Source organism: Zootoca vivipara, chromosome 8 (genome assembly GCF_963506605.1).
Source record: "Zootoca vivipara chromosome 8, rZooViv1.1, whole genome shotgun sequence".
Lineage (NCBI taxonomy): Eukaryota > Metazoa > Chordata > Lepidosauria > Squamata > Lacertidae > Zootoca > Zootoca vivipara.
This window is the reverse complement of record NC_083283.1, coordinates 45,336,158-45,350,122: the sequence shown is the minus strand read 5'-3', so window position 1 is coordinate 45,350,122 and position 13,965 is coordinate 45,336,158. Positions and strand designations below refer to the sequence as shown.

General features: G+C 40.1%; 1 protein-coding gene across 12 annotated transcripts in view; it reads left to right on the top strand.

The window, feature by feature from the left end:
- The window catches only part of GREB1L (GREB1 like retinoic acid receptor coactivator), a 168,113-nt gene that overhangs the window by 116,243 nt on the left and 37,905 nt on the right, over positions 1 to 13,965 (top strand). For all 12 annotated transcript variants that reach the window (XM_035125273.2, XM_060277887.1, XM_060277884.1 and 9 more), the window contains 5 exons: positions 665 to 796; positions 2,655 to 2,792; positions 4,335 to 4,487; positions 6,609 to 6,746; positions 11,378 to 11,563. In XM_035125273.2, coding sequence (XP_034981164.2) covers positions 665 to 796; positions 2,655 to 2,792; positions 4,335 to 4,487; positions 6,609 to 6,746; positions 11,378 to 11,563 — 747 coding nt within the window. The remainder of the gene's footprint in view (positions 1 to 664; positions 797 to 2,654; positions 2,793 to 4,334; positions 4,488 to 6,608; positions 6,747 to 11,377; positions 11,564 to 13,965) is intronic.

The following is a 13,965-nucleotide window of genomic DNA, read 5'->3' as shown; positions in this document are numbered from 1 at the left end:
ATATTTGCCAGAAGGTGGTAGACCCCTCTCCATGGCCAGCATAATTGTGGACCCTAACTTGGAGCTTTCCCAGTCCCCCAGAACCAACTTTGTGATTCTGAGCTTGATGACCCAAGACATCCCCTATGGCAGCGAGGCAGCAGCAACCACTAGTAATCTGGTGTGTGCGTGATAGGGTTGTCATATTTCGAAGAGGACACATCTGCCGACTTCTACTTTCTGCTTCGCATATCTGATAAATGGAAAGTGTACCTACTTGCAAGCTCTAGGAGTTTGGATTGCAGGCTTGTATCCACTTACCTAGGAGTAAGCTCCATTTAACACAATAGGACTTATTTTCAAGTAGAAACATACAGACTTGTATGTAAGTCTCCTAGAAGATGAAACTGCTTACTTGGAAGTAACCTTAGTTGAATACATGAGAGTATTTATTAGTAACTTGTTCCGGGATTTAAACCACTTTTATAGTAAGTATTAAAAATTATAAATGCCTTGAATGTGTTATAAGTTTACAAATGTCTTGAATGTGTTATAAGTGGTAAGTATATAATATGTTTGTAAATAATCAGCATGATTATTTCAATGAGCTCATGTAAGTGACATCTTAGGAAAATTCAAAGATAATGTAGATTTTGTAAAGTAGTTTCAACAATCTCTTTGACAGACTCCTCATTGTTCAGTCCAGCACAATCTTCCTCTGCTAATTTAAGTGGAATTCAAGATTTGTCTCGGAATAAGAATATAGTGAAACCACTTGCTTTGCCGGTACAACTTGTAGGAAACACATTTGCAACAGGTAATATGTCTTCCCCAGAGTTCAGGAGGGCTGATATAAAGTTATTTGTGTGAGGAAAAGGAGTCAACTTGCATTCACCTAAATTTATAAATTTTCTCAAAACATAGATCTATTAGCTACGCATTTTTCTTTCTAAAGCAAGATGCCACAACAATCAAATGTTTGATATCTCTCTAAAAGTTTGCTGTTATCCACACATTATTTTCATAATAATCATACTGATGTGTGTGAGACATTTATTCTATTTATGTATTTGTTTACAAAAATAGTTATATACTGCTGTATCATAAATATATATCACAGTGATTTACATTTTCTCCAAGGAACTGAAGGTGTCATATCTCCCCTTTTATCTTCATGTCCTATGATGTAGGTTGGGCTGAGAGAGTGGCTGGGTTTGCACATAACACTAAGCCATGGTTAACATTAACCCAAGGTTTATAAACTAACAACATACTGTGACTTAAAAACATGGTTTGTTCATGGTTAATACAGCATGGCTAAGCTGCTGAGCCAGAATCAGATAATCAAATTGTGGTTTAGCATGACATGTGAACCAGGTCATAGTGAATTGCCCACGGCCACTCAGTGAGCTTCATATCACAGTAGGAATTTGAACCTGGGTCTTCCTAGTTCTAGTCTGATAATCTTGACTCTCATCATTAACAGATTAACAGTGTTGTGCACCAATTTATTCATTTAGTAAATAATAAATCAACTAGAATACAAAGTCAAAGCAGCATGACACTGCCAAACATCCGGTTTCCACAATTGGTCTGTAGTAGTTAGTAATCAGGCTTGCTAATTCTTGTAAGAGGGGACCCTTCCAGAATCCTATGACTGGAAGAATATTAGCACTTCAGGATCGCCCCTCTTTCCAAAATGTTCAGTGGTTGGAAAACCTGCTTATTTAAGGTGAAGCTGTAGTTTCACATCCAACAACTTCTGTCAGCCCAAAGAGGAGTGGGGAGATCAGACTCCCTCCATCAAGCCCTACTCCTACTAGGAGCATGCAAGGCTACCATGCGTGTAGTCAGGATTTTTGTTGTGGGAGCAGAACCAATGTGATTGGTCAGTTAAGTATTTATATTGTTTTACTTGATCTAGGGGAGGGGGAAGCTGCTTTGGTTACGCTCATGCTGTTTCCCCTTCGACAAACCCCCCTCCCATGATAAAAATGATGGATATAAATAATCTCGCGTAGGGCTTGTGAAAATTCCTCCTCCTAGGCAACTATTAAAGGTGCAGGAGTGTTGTCCTCTTTTGCATCTATCTGCTCAGGGCACACTGACATGAACGAAGACTGTATAGAACTGTGCTTGGTGAATTTCACCCCTTCCTAGTACATAGATTTCTTTTGTGTATCCAAATTCATATCTGAGCATTTTGTCCAGGTACTTAATGTACCTTCTGGGAAAACAGTGCTTCAGACATTAAGGCTCTAAATATAGTTGTGTTTCATAAAATGAAACTAAAACACTTTAAAAACTAATAATTCTTGGGGGATCTAGTCAAGGCAAACTAAAATTATCAAATGCCTTTTTACTGGGACTGACAACAGATTTACCTGAGAGTAAGCTCTGCTGAACCGAGTGGGATTTAACTTTTGGGTAGACTTGCATAGGATTGTGCTGTCATTCCCGGTTCTGTTTTCCAGATACGCTTGATCCCACTTTGTTCTTACTTTATAGTTTATGCTAGAAAATAGAGAAGCCCTACACAACGGTTCAAATGCATAGGACGCAATTTGTGCACACATTGCTTGTATCAGCTTATTGTAGCCTTTCTGTGTTCTTCAATATGCATGTTCATTTGCCAACAGTCATCTAATGGGTACTCTGTATTTTGTTACATTCAGCTCCCCTGTCTCTGCGTGCCACTGATGTTGCTAGTGGAAACAACCATGGAGGAAGGACTAATGTGATAAGCTCTACAGTCTCCCGACCTGTGTCTCACTCGATGTCTCCTGGCCCTAGCAATGCAGCTGGGGAGCCAGGTAAAAAGCAACATCACAAAACCCTCTGAATTTGTAATTATTTCAATATAGCCTCAATGGTTCTGCAGTTAACATTCAGATAATCAGAGTTTTGAATGAATAAGAGTGCTGCACCATATTGGAATGGAGTGCAAAAGAAACACTGTTTGGATGAAACCAGGGGCATTTCAGGCATTTAGTGCCTGTAATAATGTTCTGGGCTGCCCCTCAAGGCTCCCACTTGCAGTGGCCACACCTCCCAGCCTTGCATGATCCTAAAGAGATGGTTGCTTTTTTTATAAGTAATAATAATAAATAATAAATAATAATTTCCCAAACCACTCTGGGCGGCTTCCAACAGAATATTAAAATACAATAATCTATTAAACATTAAAAGCTTCCCTAAACAGGGCTGCCTTTAGGTATTTTCTAAATGTCAGGTAGTTGTTTATCTCTCTGACCTCTGATGGAAGGGTGTTCCACAGGGCGGGTGCCACTACTGAGAAGGTCCTCTGCCTGGTTCCCTGTAGCTTTGCTTCTTGCAGCAAGGGAACCGCCAGAAGGCCCTTGGCAGTGGACCTCAGTGTCCGGGCAGAATGATGGGGGTGGAGACGCTCCTTCAGGTATACTGGACTAAGGCCAGCTGATCACTGCAATCGGCAGGAGAGGACTTCCTGCAGATGCTACCTGATCAGGAAGTCATTCAGCACAATACAGGAAGTGGCAACTGCCCTTTGGAATTCCCTCCTGCTAAATATTAGGCAGGCACTGTCTCTTTTTGTCCTTTTGGTGCCTACTGAGGGCCTTCCTTTTTCAACAAGCCTTTTAAGTTCAGATCATTCCCAGTCTGCACCTGTATTGGAATTGCTTTTAAAATGTTTTGTGTTTGTAGATGCTTTGGTTGTTTTATCACTTTGGTGTGTTTTTCGTGAGGGGCTGCTTTTGAGTGGGAGGGCAGGATGTAAATTTAATAAATTTATGGTGATCCTAATCCCTGGTGTGGAAGTGTGCCTACTCTGGATACTGGTGCTGTGGAAGCCCCTGCTGTACCTGCGGAAGACTTGAGCTGATTTGCATGAACGATGTTCCTTCTAGTGGTAACCAGCAGAAGGCCCCGAAACGGGAGCCTTTCAGAAGCAAAGTGGGGTCAGTCCAAGATCAGCTGGATTTTTAAGGCACCTCATTTTCTGAGGTCCCTCTACTGCGCCAACCTAGAGCTGACACAGCAAATATTTAAAAAGGGAGCAAAAACTCTCCACCACTTCCTTCTGCCCTGACCAGAAATACATTCATAGATGGCAGTGATTCTGCTGCTTTGATCAAACCCTGGTCAGAATTAGGATTGCTCTGTCTTTTCCTCCTTGCCTGATTGTGGGTTCCCTGTAACTGGAACACTTGCTCATTTCTGAGGCAATTAAAAGTGTTAAGGGGTCACTGGACCTTACTGGGCAAATCACCTATTGTTGAGCTCCCGTTGCACATTTGTTTGGGTTTCTGTTTAAATTAGCGCAAGCTCTCATCTCTCTCTTTTCTTTGTTTCGTTTGTGCTTTGTTTCAACCTAGCATCCATGTCCAGTTCTGGGCCCCCCAAGAAACGACACCGGGGATGGTCCCCTGGATCACCAGTTGCTCCACCTCCTCCTCCGCCTCCTCCTCCTCCTCCTCCTCCTGGCTTAGTTGTGCCTGTTCCTGCCATTCGACCTCTTCCAAGATCAGGCAAGATCCTAAGATGTGGCTTTGTCCACACTAGATTTGTCTCACTTCTCTGCAACCAAAAGAGCATGTCATTACTAATAGCACTGTAGCCCACCTGGCTTAAACCCATCACTAAGTGTTTTCAAATGCTTTTACAAATACATTATTGAGTTAGATGAGATAATTGGGTGCCCCCAATGTCCAGCTGTATGTCAGCATGCCCTTTTCTCCATGACGTGGAAAACTTTACTCCAAATTTCAACATTTCATAATTGGCAAATATCAGTTGTCTTTTGCGTTCAGAGTAGACCCACTGAAATTCATGGATACAATTAACTTAAGCTCCATAGTGCAACAGTAAAACTTTGCAAAGCTAAGCAGGGTCCAGTATGGTTTAAAATTGGATGTGGAACTGTGTGTTGAGATTGCATTGCAGGGGTTTGAACTAGATAACCCTCAGGGTCCCTTCCAACTCTATGATTCCATGAATTTGTTAGTTGGATGTAGCCCTTTGCTTTAAAATTGCATTCCTCTCTGTGTAGTTACTACTTTACTGTGCTATCAATAAAGCTAAATGCATTTATCAGTCAAATACTCCATTTGAATCCGATGCAAAATTACATGCATATTTGCACACATCAGCTGTTTCATAGTCCTGCCTTCCAGTATTCTAATGCAGTTATTCACCCATCATCTGCCACTACTTTTTACTAGTACTTTGTGCATTCCCTGTCTTTTGAGTTTTTCTGATCTGCAGCATATTTAAAAATTATTAACCCCCTATATGTATTCTGGACCACAGTCTGATTTAACAAGAGCATTTTTTTATAACAGAATGTTGCAGTCACATTCTGGATGGAAATATGGGTTTAAGTTCCATGATTCTCTTCTTAAGGGGCAATGTACAAATCCATTCAGAACTCAGCAGCTCCGAAAACCAGTATGCATGTGCATCTGTGAAATATGCTCCAAGTGCCATTTTTTGCTGGTAATTTTAAAGTCTGAATTTCTATAATGAAACTTCTCTCTATTAGAATATTTAAATTCAGATTGCACATAATTGACATGTATGTAAAATTGCATATGTATTTTTCAAACCCATGTCTTTTGGTTTGGAAATATAGTGGGTTATAATCAGTGTTAGTTGTACTCCGAATGGATCCAGTGAAGTTAACCAACATAGCTAACTTAGGTCCATTAATTGCAATGGGTCTACTCTGAACAGGGCTTAGTTGAATATCATGCACCTTATGGGCACACATGGGATTTAAATTCTGCTATACAGAGAAAATGAGAAGGCATCTTTTGGGCTCAAGCCACTCCCTCATTTCTGTGGAATTACTTTGAAATATGTTGTTAATGGATAACAGTAGTCCATACTAAGAGGGTATTAATTTTAAACAATCCATTTCCTGGTTGATTAAAATCCCTGTATAAATCAAAGAAGATATCTGTAGCTTCAAAACAGCAACCTTGTTTTACCTTCAAACAACTTATAGATTATTGCAAATCATTAGGGAAGCCTTACAATTACATAAAAAGATGAGGATTATATCTAGTTCTTAAGATGTATTTGGGGCCCTCTTTTACTTTAAAAACCACCGTGGCTTCTTCATGATGAAAGCTTAATTTTAATGTTTGTGACTTCAGAAGCATGTAAACCAATACAAAATTCAATTGTGCTTTGAGATGGCAGGCTGTGTTTAGTTATCTAATCAGCATGCCATAGGTCATAGGTTAGCAGGGACTCTCATCCTTTCTTTATGCTGACAGGTAGCCGTAAAAGGTGGCCCCAGTGAACATCTCCTAGCCCAGTACCTGGCTTTGTAAGAAGATGCATATTCCTCTTTGGCCCCTTTAGTTTTCCCCTCACCCTTAGCTACAAACAATACAGTAACTCCTTTTAAAAAAATAGAAAAAGGTTGTTTGTTTTATGGGGTGGAGTTAAGGAAGGGTATTTGGTTCTTTATTTAAATTTGTTATAGCTGCTAGAGGAAATGCAGAAGTGTTTTGAATTTTATTGTGATTAATGATCAGTGGAAATGGGAGGGGTTTTCTTTCCCCTTTAATTGTTCATAGGGCCAAATCACAGTATGAGTCTTTTAGTAATGGGAGTTTTCTTTCCCCTTCTGTATTTTATAGAGCCTCTTTTGTCAGTCCCAGTTCCTCAATCAATGTTAACTGGAATTTTACAGCCTCAGCCCATCCCTGCAGGGGAGACTGTAATAGTTCCTGAAAATCTGCTGAATAACTCAGGAGTCAGGCCAGTAATACTGATAGGTAAGCTCAGAATATGAAATAAAACCATCTGATGTTATGTTTTGGGGTTTTTTTCTTTATTAAAAAAAACTTTTGAAATCTAAATATTGCAGCTATTCATCTGTGAAACACAGTAAAAATCCAGTCCACTCGTTTTTCTTGAAAAGCTTCTTCCATTCCCAAAGAGCTGGAAAGCAGCCAGACCACAACCAAACATTCCAAATGTGTCATCCCAGAGATGTTCTGTGTTAACTGAAGAATGTTTTATCATTTGAAACCCATTGCTGAAGCCTAACATGAAAGGGGCTGTCTGTGCGTCATATTTGGCTCTTCAGTGAGGGACTAAAGGAAATAAGCTCTTTGCGCAGCCTGTGAGATAATTTATCCTTGACATTAGAACTGTGCTTTAATTAGCAGAGAATTTAATCACTGAAAAGCAGCATTAAGCTGCAACGTAAGAATCAAAAGAGGAAATGACTTAAACCCAACTCTTACTTTTTGATGCCTATACCTTCAAACCTTAATTTGCTAAATGAAAAAATAGAAAACAACTAAATGAAACAATTGATTTTTTAAAAAAGTGTACTTGTATAAAATATTACAACTACCTCTTATAGGATGTCGCATAGTTAAATGTAGATTAAGAATTTAAGATCTTTCACATCCATGCCATACATTTAAAGCATATGGCTTCCTACAAAGAATCCTTGGAACTGTAGTTTTTAAGGGTGCTGTAAATTGTAGTTATGCATAAGGTTAATTACATTTCCCAGAATTCTTCAATGGAAGCCATGTACTTTATACATTGTGCATGTGACCTTATTGGGCCCACTTTGTTGTATTATTTAATTTGGAAATGTCAACTGCAAAGAGTCTTAGGCTCACTCGCATCCCTTCCTCCCCTCTTTACTGCAGGGGAAATGTAGTCCTTTTCAATGTGATCAGTTTAATGGCCCTGTTATCTTTCTGGTGGTGGTTTTTTCTTTCTTTTTGCAATTGTGAATTATGTCATTCAAAATTATGTCCAGGATTCTCACTTGTTAAACATCTTAAAAGTGTGTCCATGCCAACTGTTTCTTTCTGGCATGCTGTTGCATGCATCCTGCATCACATTCCCACTGATATCCTTGTTTAGAGCTCTGCTTCTGGGTTTTGCAAGCTAGGGAGGGAGCACCTCATTATAACTGATTTTCCCCTGGCAGCATGCCTGAGCAAACATTGCTTGGTCTTTGCCCAAGCAAACGTCTCCCATGAAGTAGCAGGAGCTCTTCCAAGGCTAGGGTCCTTGGTTGCAAGCAGATCCTGGCTGGCAGCTTCTGTGTTTAGTCAGTTTCATTGCTAAATTGAATGAGGGTGAAGATAAAATGTTTCTCTAGTTATTTATTTTCTTTAAGAGCCAAATGGACAAACTAGTGGCTTGCTTCTTGCCTGTGGGGTTTCATTTTGAAACATCAAATGGAACACTTTTTGGCCAGCCGTTGCTGTTCACTTGGCCCTGTAGACTAGAGTGCAAAGAGAACTATAGAAACTTGCCAGTACTGGAGGAGGCTGTAAGTAAGCACCTGAGGGCTGTCTAAACTTTGCCTGAAACTTGCCATTCCAGCTTTCAGCTGAGCAATGTGGTGTTTTCCTTAGCAAAATAGTCACAACAGGCATACAGGAATAAAGGCGTACCCTATGTCAAGAACTGTACCAATACTGCTGTTACAATATTTTAACTCATGTTTTTAATTGAGGCAGGGACGCGGGTGGCGCTGTGGTCTAAACCACTGAGCCTCTTGGGCCTGCCAATCATAAGGTTGGCGGTTTGAATCCCCGCGAGGGAGTGAGCTCCCGTTGCTCGGTCCCAGCTCCTGCTGTTCGAAAATACGCCAAAAAGTGCAAGTAGATAAATAGGTACCGCTCCGGCGGGCAGGTAAACAGCGTTTCTATGCGCTGCTCTGGTTTCACTGTTCTGTCGCGCCAGAAGCGGCTTAGGCGTGCTGGCCACATGACCCAGAAAAATGGTCTGCAGACAAACGCTGGCTCCCTTGGCCTGCAAAGCGAGATGAGCGCTGCAACCCCAGAGTCGTCTGCGACTGGACTTAACTGTCAGGGGTCTTTTTCCTTTACCTTTTAAATCAGGCAAGCCTTCAGTTGTGTTGGGCCTGACCACATCAGTAAGGCTAAGATTGGGGTCTTGTCATCTGGGCAGCCCAGAACCTCCAGACACACTGCCCAGGCTTGCTCCCCAAGGAGCTTTGGTTCTGCTAATGCAGTGATTTGACTTCACCCCCAGAGGCGCATTCATTCCATTGCCTCTCATGACAGATGGATGCCAACATGTCTGAGTTTAAGGCCTTCCCTCATACAGTATTGCAGGGGTGGGAGACAGCTGGGGAAAGGTTAAGCATCTCTTCATCTATTACTTGTTTGCTCAAAAACTGCACTTTCTCAAAGCTGCATTGAGGGGCTTCCTCACATATGCTGGCATATAAGGTGTAGTTTGTCCACTAGTTACATATATTCATTTTTTTCCATACTGCATTTTAGGTGACATTCCCACAACACTTCTGGAAGAATTGGGCACATATTAAAAGGCTCAAAAATGTGGTTTCAGAAAGACTGTCAAGCACAAGGGTGTAGCCTAGGGGGGGGCAGGGGGGTAGTTGCTCCCACAGATCAATCAAGTAAAACAATAGAAATACTTAACCAACTTGACCAATCACATCAGTTCTGCCCCCTCTATAACAAAAATCCTGGCCCTCCCTAACAAGAATACTGGCTATGCCTATGGTCAATGACATTATTTGTTGATTTGATATCATCAAATGCAGAGTCTATTGAGTAAGCATAGGGAAATTGGTTTTGTAGATAAGAAATCTAAATTACAAGAGATATTATTAGATAATGAAATTAAACCATTGGCAAAATTATATAGCCATTTGTTAGAGTGGGAGATGAAGGACGAAGAAGTGAAATGTACAATGATAAGATGGGCACAAGATCTAGGAAGACCAATCTATAGGGCGCAATGGGATAAATTGTGGGGGAAGGGAATGAAATTTACAGCATGTACAAATATAAAAGAGAATATGATGAAAATAATATATAGGTGGCATCTCACACCAGAAAAAATAGCAAAAATTTATAAAACCAATTCGAAACAATGTTGGAAATGTAAAGATAAATTAGGAAATTATTTTCATTGCTGGTGGCAATGTGATAAAATACATGAATTCTGGAATAATGTTTATGAAAAGCTAAAAAGGATGCTCAAGTTTACATTTGAGAAGAACCCATAAATTCTTTTATTAAGTATGGTGCCAGACAATTTCCCTGAAGATAGGAAAAATATATTATTATATGCATGTGCGGCAGCTCGTCTTCTCATAGCAAAAAAATGGAAAGGGGAGAAAGTACCAACAATTGATGAATGGCAAGAAAAATTAGTAGAGTTTATGAATTTGGCAAAGATGACAGCAGCAATTAGAAATATTTCGATACAAAAAAGCAAGGCAGAATGGAAATATGGAGAAGAGTATTTAATAAAAGAAAATATAAATACAAATTTGGTGATATGCTTCGATTGAAATACATATAGAATGAATAATAAATTTATAATAAATAGATAATGTGTCAACATAGCAGTTAATATGTGTATAGATATAAGTATATACAGATATATTGGTATATGGCTATCAGATAAGAGATAAATTAGACGAATTAGGCTAAAATAAGTAAGAAAAGATAGAGCAGGATAAGGAAAAAATTGATAAAGGAAAGCGATGTTCAAATAATAGGAAGCCTTTTTAAAAATATATTTGTATTGTATTCTTTGTGTTTCTGTATGTGTTATTTCTATGTGTATGCATATGTACATATATATTGTGTGTGTGTGTGTGTGTGTGTGTGTGTGTGTGTGTGTGTGTCATCTTTTTCTTTTTCTTTTTTTTCTCTTCTTTTTTTTCCCTTTGTATTTTTCTCCTTTTATTTTTGATTTGGATTTGCTTTTGTAATTCTAATTTATGATTTTGTTTTTGTAATTTTAAAATATGAAATAAAGGTGTGTGTTTTTTTTAAAAAAAGACATTATTTGTTTTGGGGCAAAACAATGACATTATCTTCCTACGAGAAGTAGAGTGCTGTTGCTCTGTTGGGTGTACCATGGCACCTGATTGCCCAGTGGGGGGGGGGAGTGGATTAGATAGGCTTTTGGCTGATTCAGCAGGACACTGCATTCATTCTGCATATTCTAAGGGCTAAACTTCATATTACATTAGCTACATAGCTCCGCCTTTAAGTACAGGGTTGTTGATTTTTCCACAAATTGCTAGCATGGGGATCTTGATGCTAACCACAGACGTAGAAAGCCCCTAACTACCGCACTGGCAAGTTGTGTTTTAAAAAATTCAAAAACCTCCCACATTTTATGGCTTATCTTACTTTAAAAAAATGTGGAGTTTGGCTCTGAGATGCAAGGATGCAAAGACTTTTCTCACCAAGTTTAAAGCCCCTACAGCACATTGCAGGGATCCAGAGGGCCACTAGAGCACCATCCCTTCTTTTATTACTTATAATAATATTGCTTTGAATATATTTCCGTTATTGCAAAATTGTTTTGAAACAACTTGATTAGAGTTTTTGTCTTTGTTTTTGTCTGTTTTTTGAAGGTTATGGCACTTTACCTTATTTCTATGGGAATGTTGGAGATATTGTAGTAAGCCCCTTGCTAGTGAATTGCTACAAGATGCCTCAGCTGGAAAGCAAAGATTTGGAACTTTTTGGTTTGACTGGGAGTCAGTTACTAAGTGTGGAAAACATGATTATTTTAACAATACAGTATCTTGTCCGACTAGGTAAGTCATTACAAGTGTATGTGTGTGTAACAAATCACTGTTTTTGCTAGTGATAAACCTTCTGCTACTAATTTTTGTATGTAAAAAGACTTCCATGCTCAGTGCTCCAGAAAGTAAATTTAAAATTGATGGATCTTTAGAAGTTGGTCACTCTGCTACCCTTTTCAGAGTACAGTACCTCCCTTTTTTATCCTGCTTTTAAAATCTCACATTTGCTTTGTGCTAAATCTTCAGTCACAGCAAATCTTTTTCATTCAGAAAGGCTTATAGCTGTGTTGGTTGTTTGTTGTTTAGTCGTGTCCGACGCTTCATGACCCCATGGACCAGAGCACGCCAGGCACTCCTGTCTTCCACTGCCTCCTGCAGCTTGGTCAAACTCATGTTCGTAGCTTCGAGAACACTGTCCAACCATCTTGTCCTCTGTCGTCCCCTTCTCCTTGTGCCCTCCATCTTTCCCAGCATCAGGGTCTTTTCCAGGGAGGCTTCTCTTCTCATTAGGTGGCCAAAGTATTGGAGCCTCAGCTTTAGGATCTGTCCTTCCAGTGAGCACTCAGGGCTGATTTCCTTCAGAATGGATAGGTTTGATCTTCTTGCAGTCCATGGGACTCTCAGGAGTCTCCTCCAGCACCATAATTCAAAATCATCAGTCCTTCGGCGATCAGCCATTGGTCCAGCTCTCACTTCCATACATCACTACTGGGAAAACCATAGCTTTAACTATACGGACCTTTGTTGGCAAGGTGATGTCTCAGCTTTTTTAAGATGCTGTCTAGGTTTGTAATTGCTTTCTCCCAAGAAGCAGGCGTCTTTTAATTTCGTGACTGCTGTCACTATCTGCAGTGATCATGGAGCCCAAGAAAGTAAAATCTCTCACTGCCTCCATTTCTTCCCCTTCTACTTGCCAGGAGGTGATGGGACCAGTGGCCATTATCTTGGTTTTTTTGATGTTGAGCTTCAGACCATATTTTGTGCTCTCTCACCCTCATTAAAAGGTCCTTTAATTCCTCCTCACTTTCTGCCATCAAGGTTGTGTCATCTGCATATCTGAGGTTGTTGATATTTCTTCCGGCAATCTTAATTCCAGTTTGGGATTCATCCAGTCCAGCCTTTTGCATGATGAATTCTGCATATAAGTTAAACAAGCAGGGAGACAATATACAGCTGTCCCCAATTTTGAACAATATACAACATTTCCCAATTTTGAACCAATCAGTTGTTCCATATCCAGTTCTAACTGTACCTTCTTGTCCCACATAGAGATTTTTCTGGAGACAGAGGAGGTGATCAGGCACTCCCATTTCTTTAAGAACTTGCCATAGTTTGCTGTGGTCGACACAATCAAAGGCTTTTGCATAGTCAATGAAGCAGAAGTAGACGTTTTTCTGGAACTCTCTAGCTTTCTCCATAATCCAGCGCATGTTTGCTATTTGGTCTCTGGTTCCTCTGCCCCTTTGAAATCCAGCTTGCACTTCTGGGAGTTCTCGGTCCACATACTGCTTAAGCCTGCCTTGTAGAATTTTGAGCATAACCTTGCTAGCGTGTGAAATGAGCGCAATTGTGCGGTAGTTGGAGCATTCTTTGGCACTGCCCTTCTTTGGAACTGGGATGTAGACTGATCTTCTCCAATCCTCTGGCCATTGCTGAGTTTTCCAAACTTGCTGGCATATTGGGTGTAGCACCTTAACAGCATTATCTTTTAAAATTTTAAATAGTTCAGCTGGAATATCATCACTTCCACTGGCCTTGTTATTAGCAGTGCTTTCTAAAGCCCATTTGACTTCACTCTCCAAGATGTCTGGCTCAAGGTCAGCAACCACACTACCTGAGGTGTACGAGACCTCCATATCTTTCTAGTATAATTCCTCTGTGTATTCTTGCCACCTCTTCTTGATGTCTTCTGCTTCTGTTAGGTCCTTACCACTTTTGTCCTTGATTATGGTAATCTTTGTACGAAATAATGGCTGTAATATATGACTGTCAAGCATGAGGCAAGTCTCCTAACAGACAAACAGATCGGCTGAGGAAAGTGTGTCTTTCCCTCTTACATCTCTTCCTCTACTTTTGAGTGAGTGCTGAATAGGATGAGAAGAGAATGTGGTTGCCTTTTCCATCCTTCAGCACATCAACAAGAAAAATGTGAGCACTGCAGAATCCCACTTCTGATTACTGCCAATGCTTTAGGCCTGTGGAAGTTGCTAGCTTCCCTCATGATCTCCAACTGCCTTGTCTCTGGTGCCTAAAATAACATTGTCATAGAATTAAGAAAATTGAAGGAAGTGAAAGGCCTTCTGTTCTAACCATCCACCAAGCAATTCTGCACTCATTAGAGGTCATTATCACCCCTTGCAATCCAAACTGCTTTGTGCCACCTGCTTAAAGTGGCTTGCATAAAAAGGTCCTTT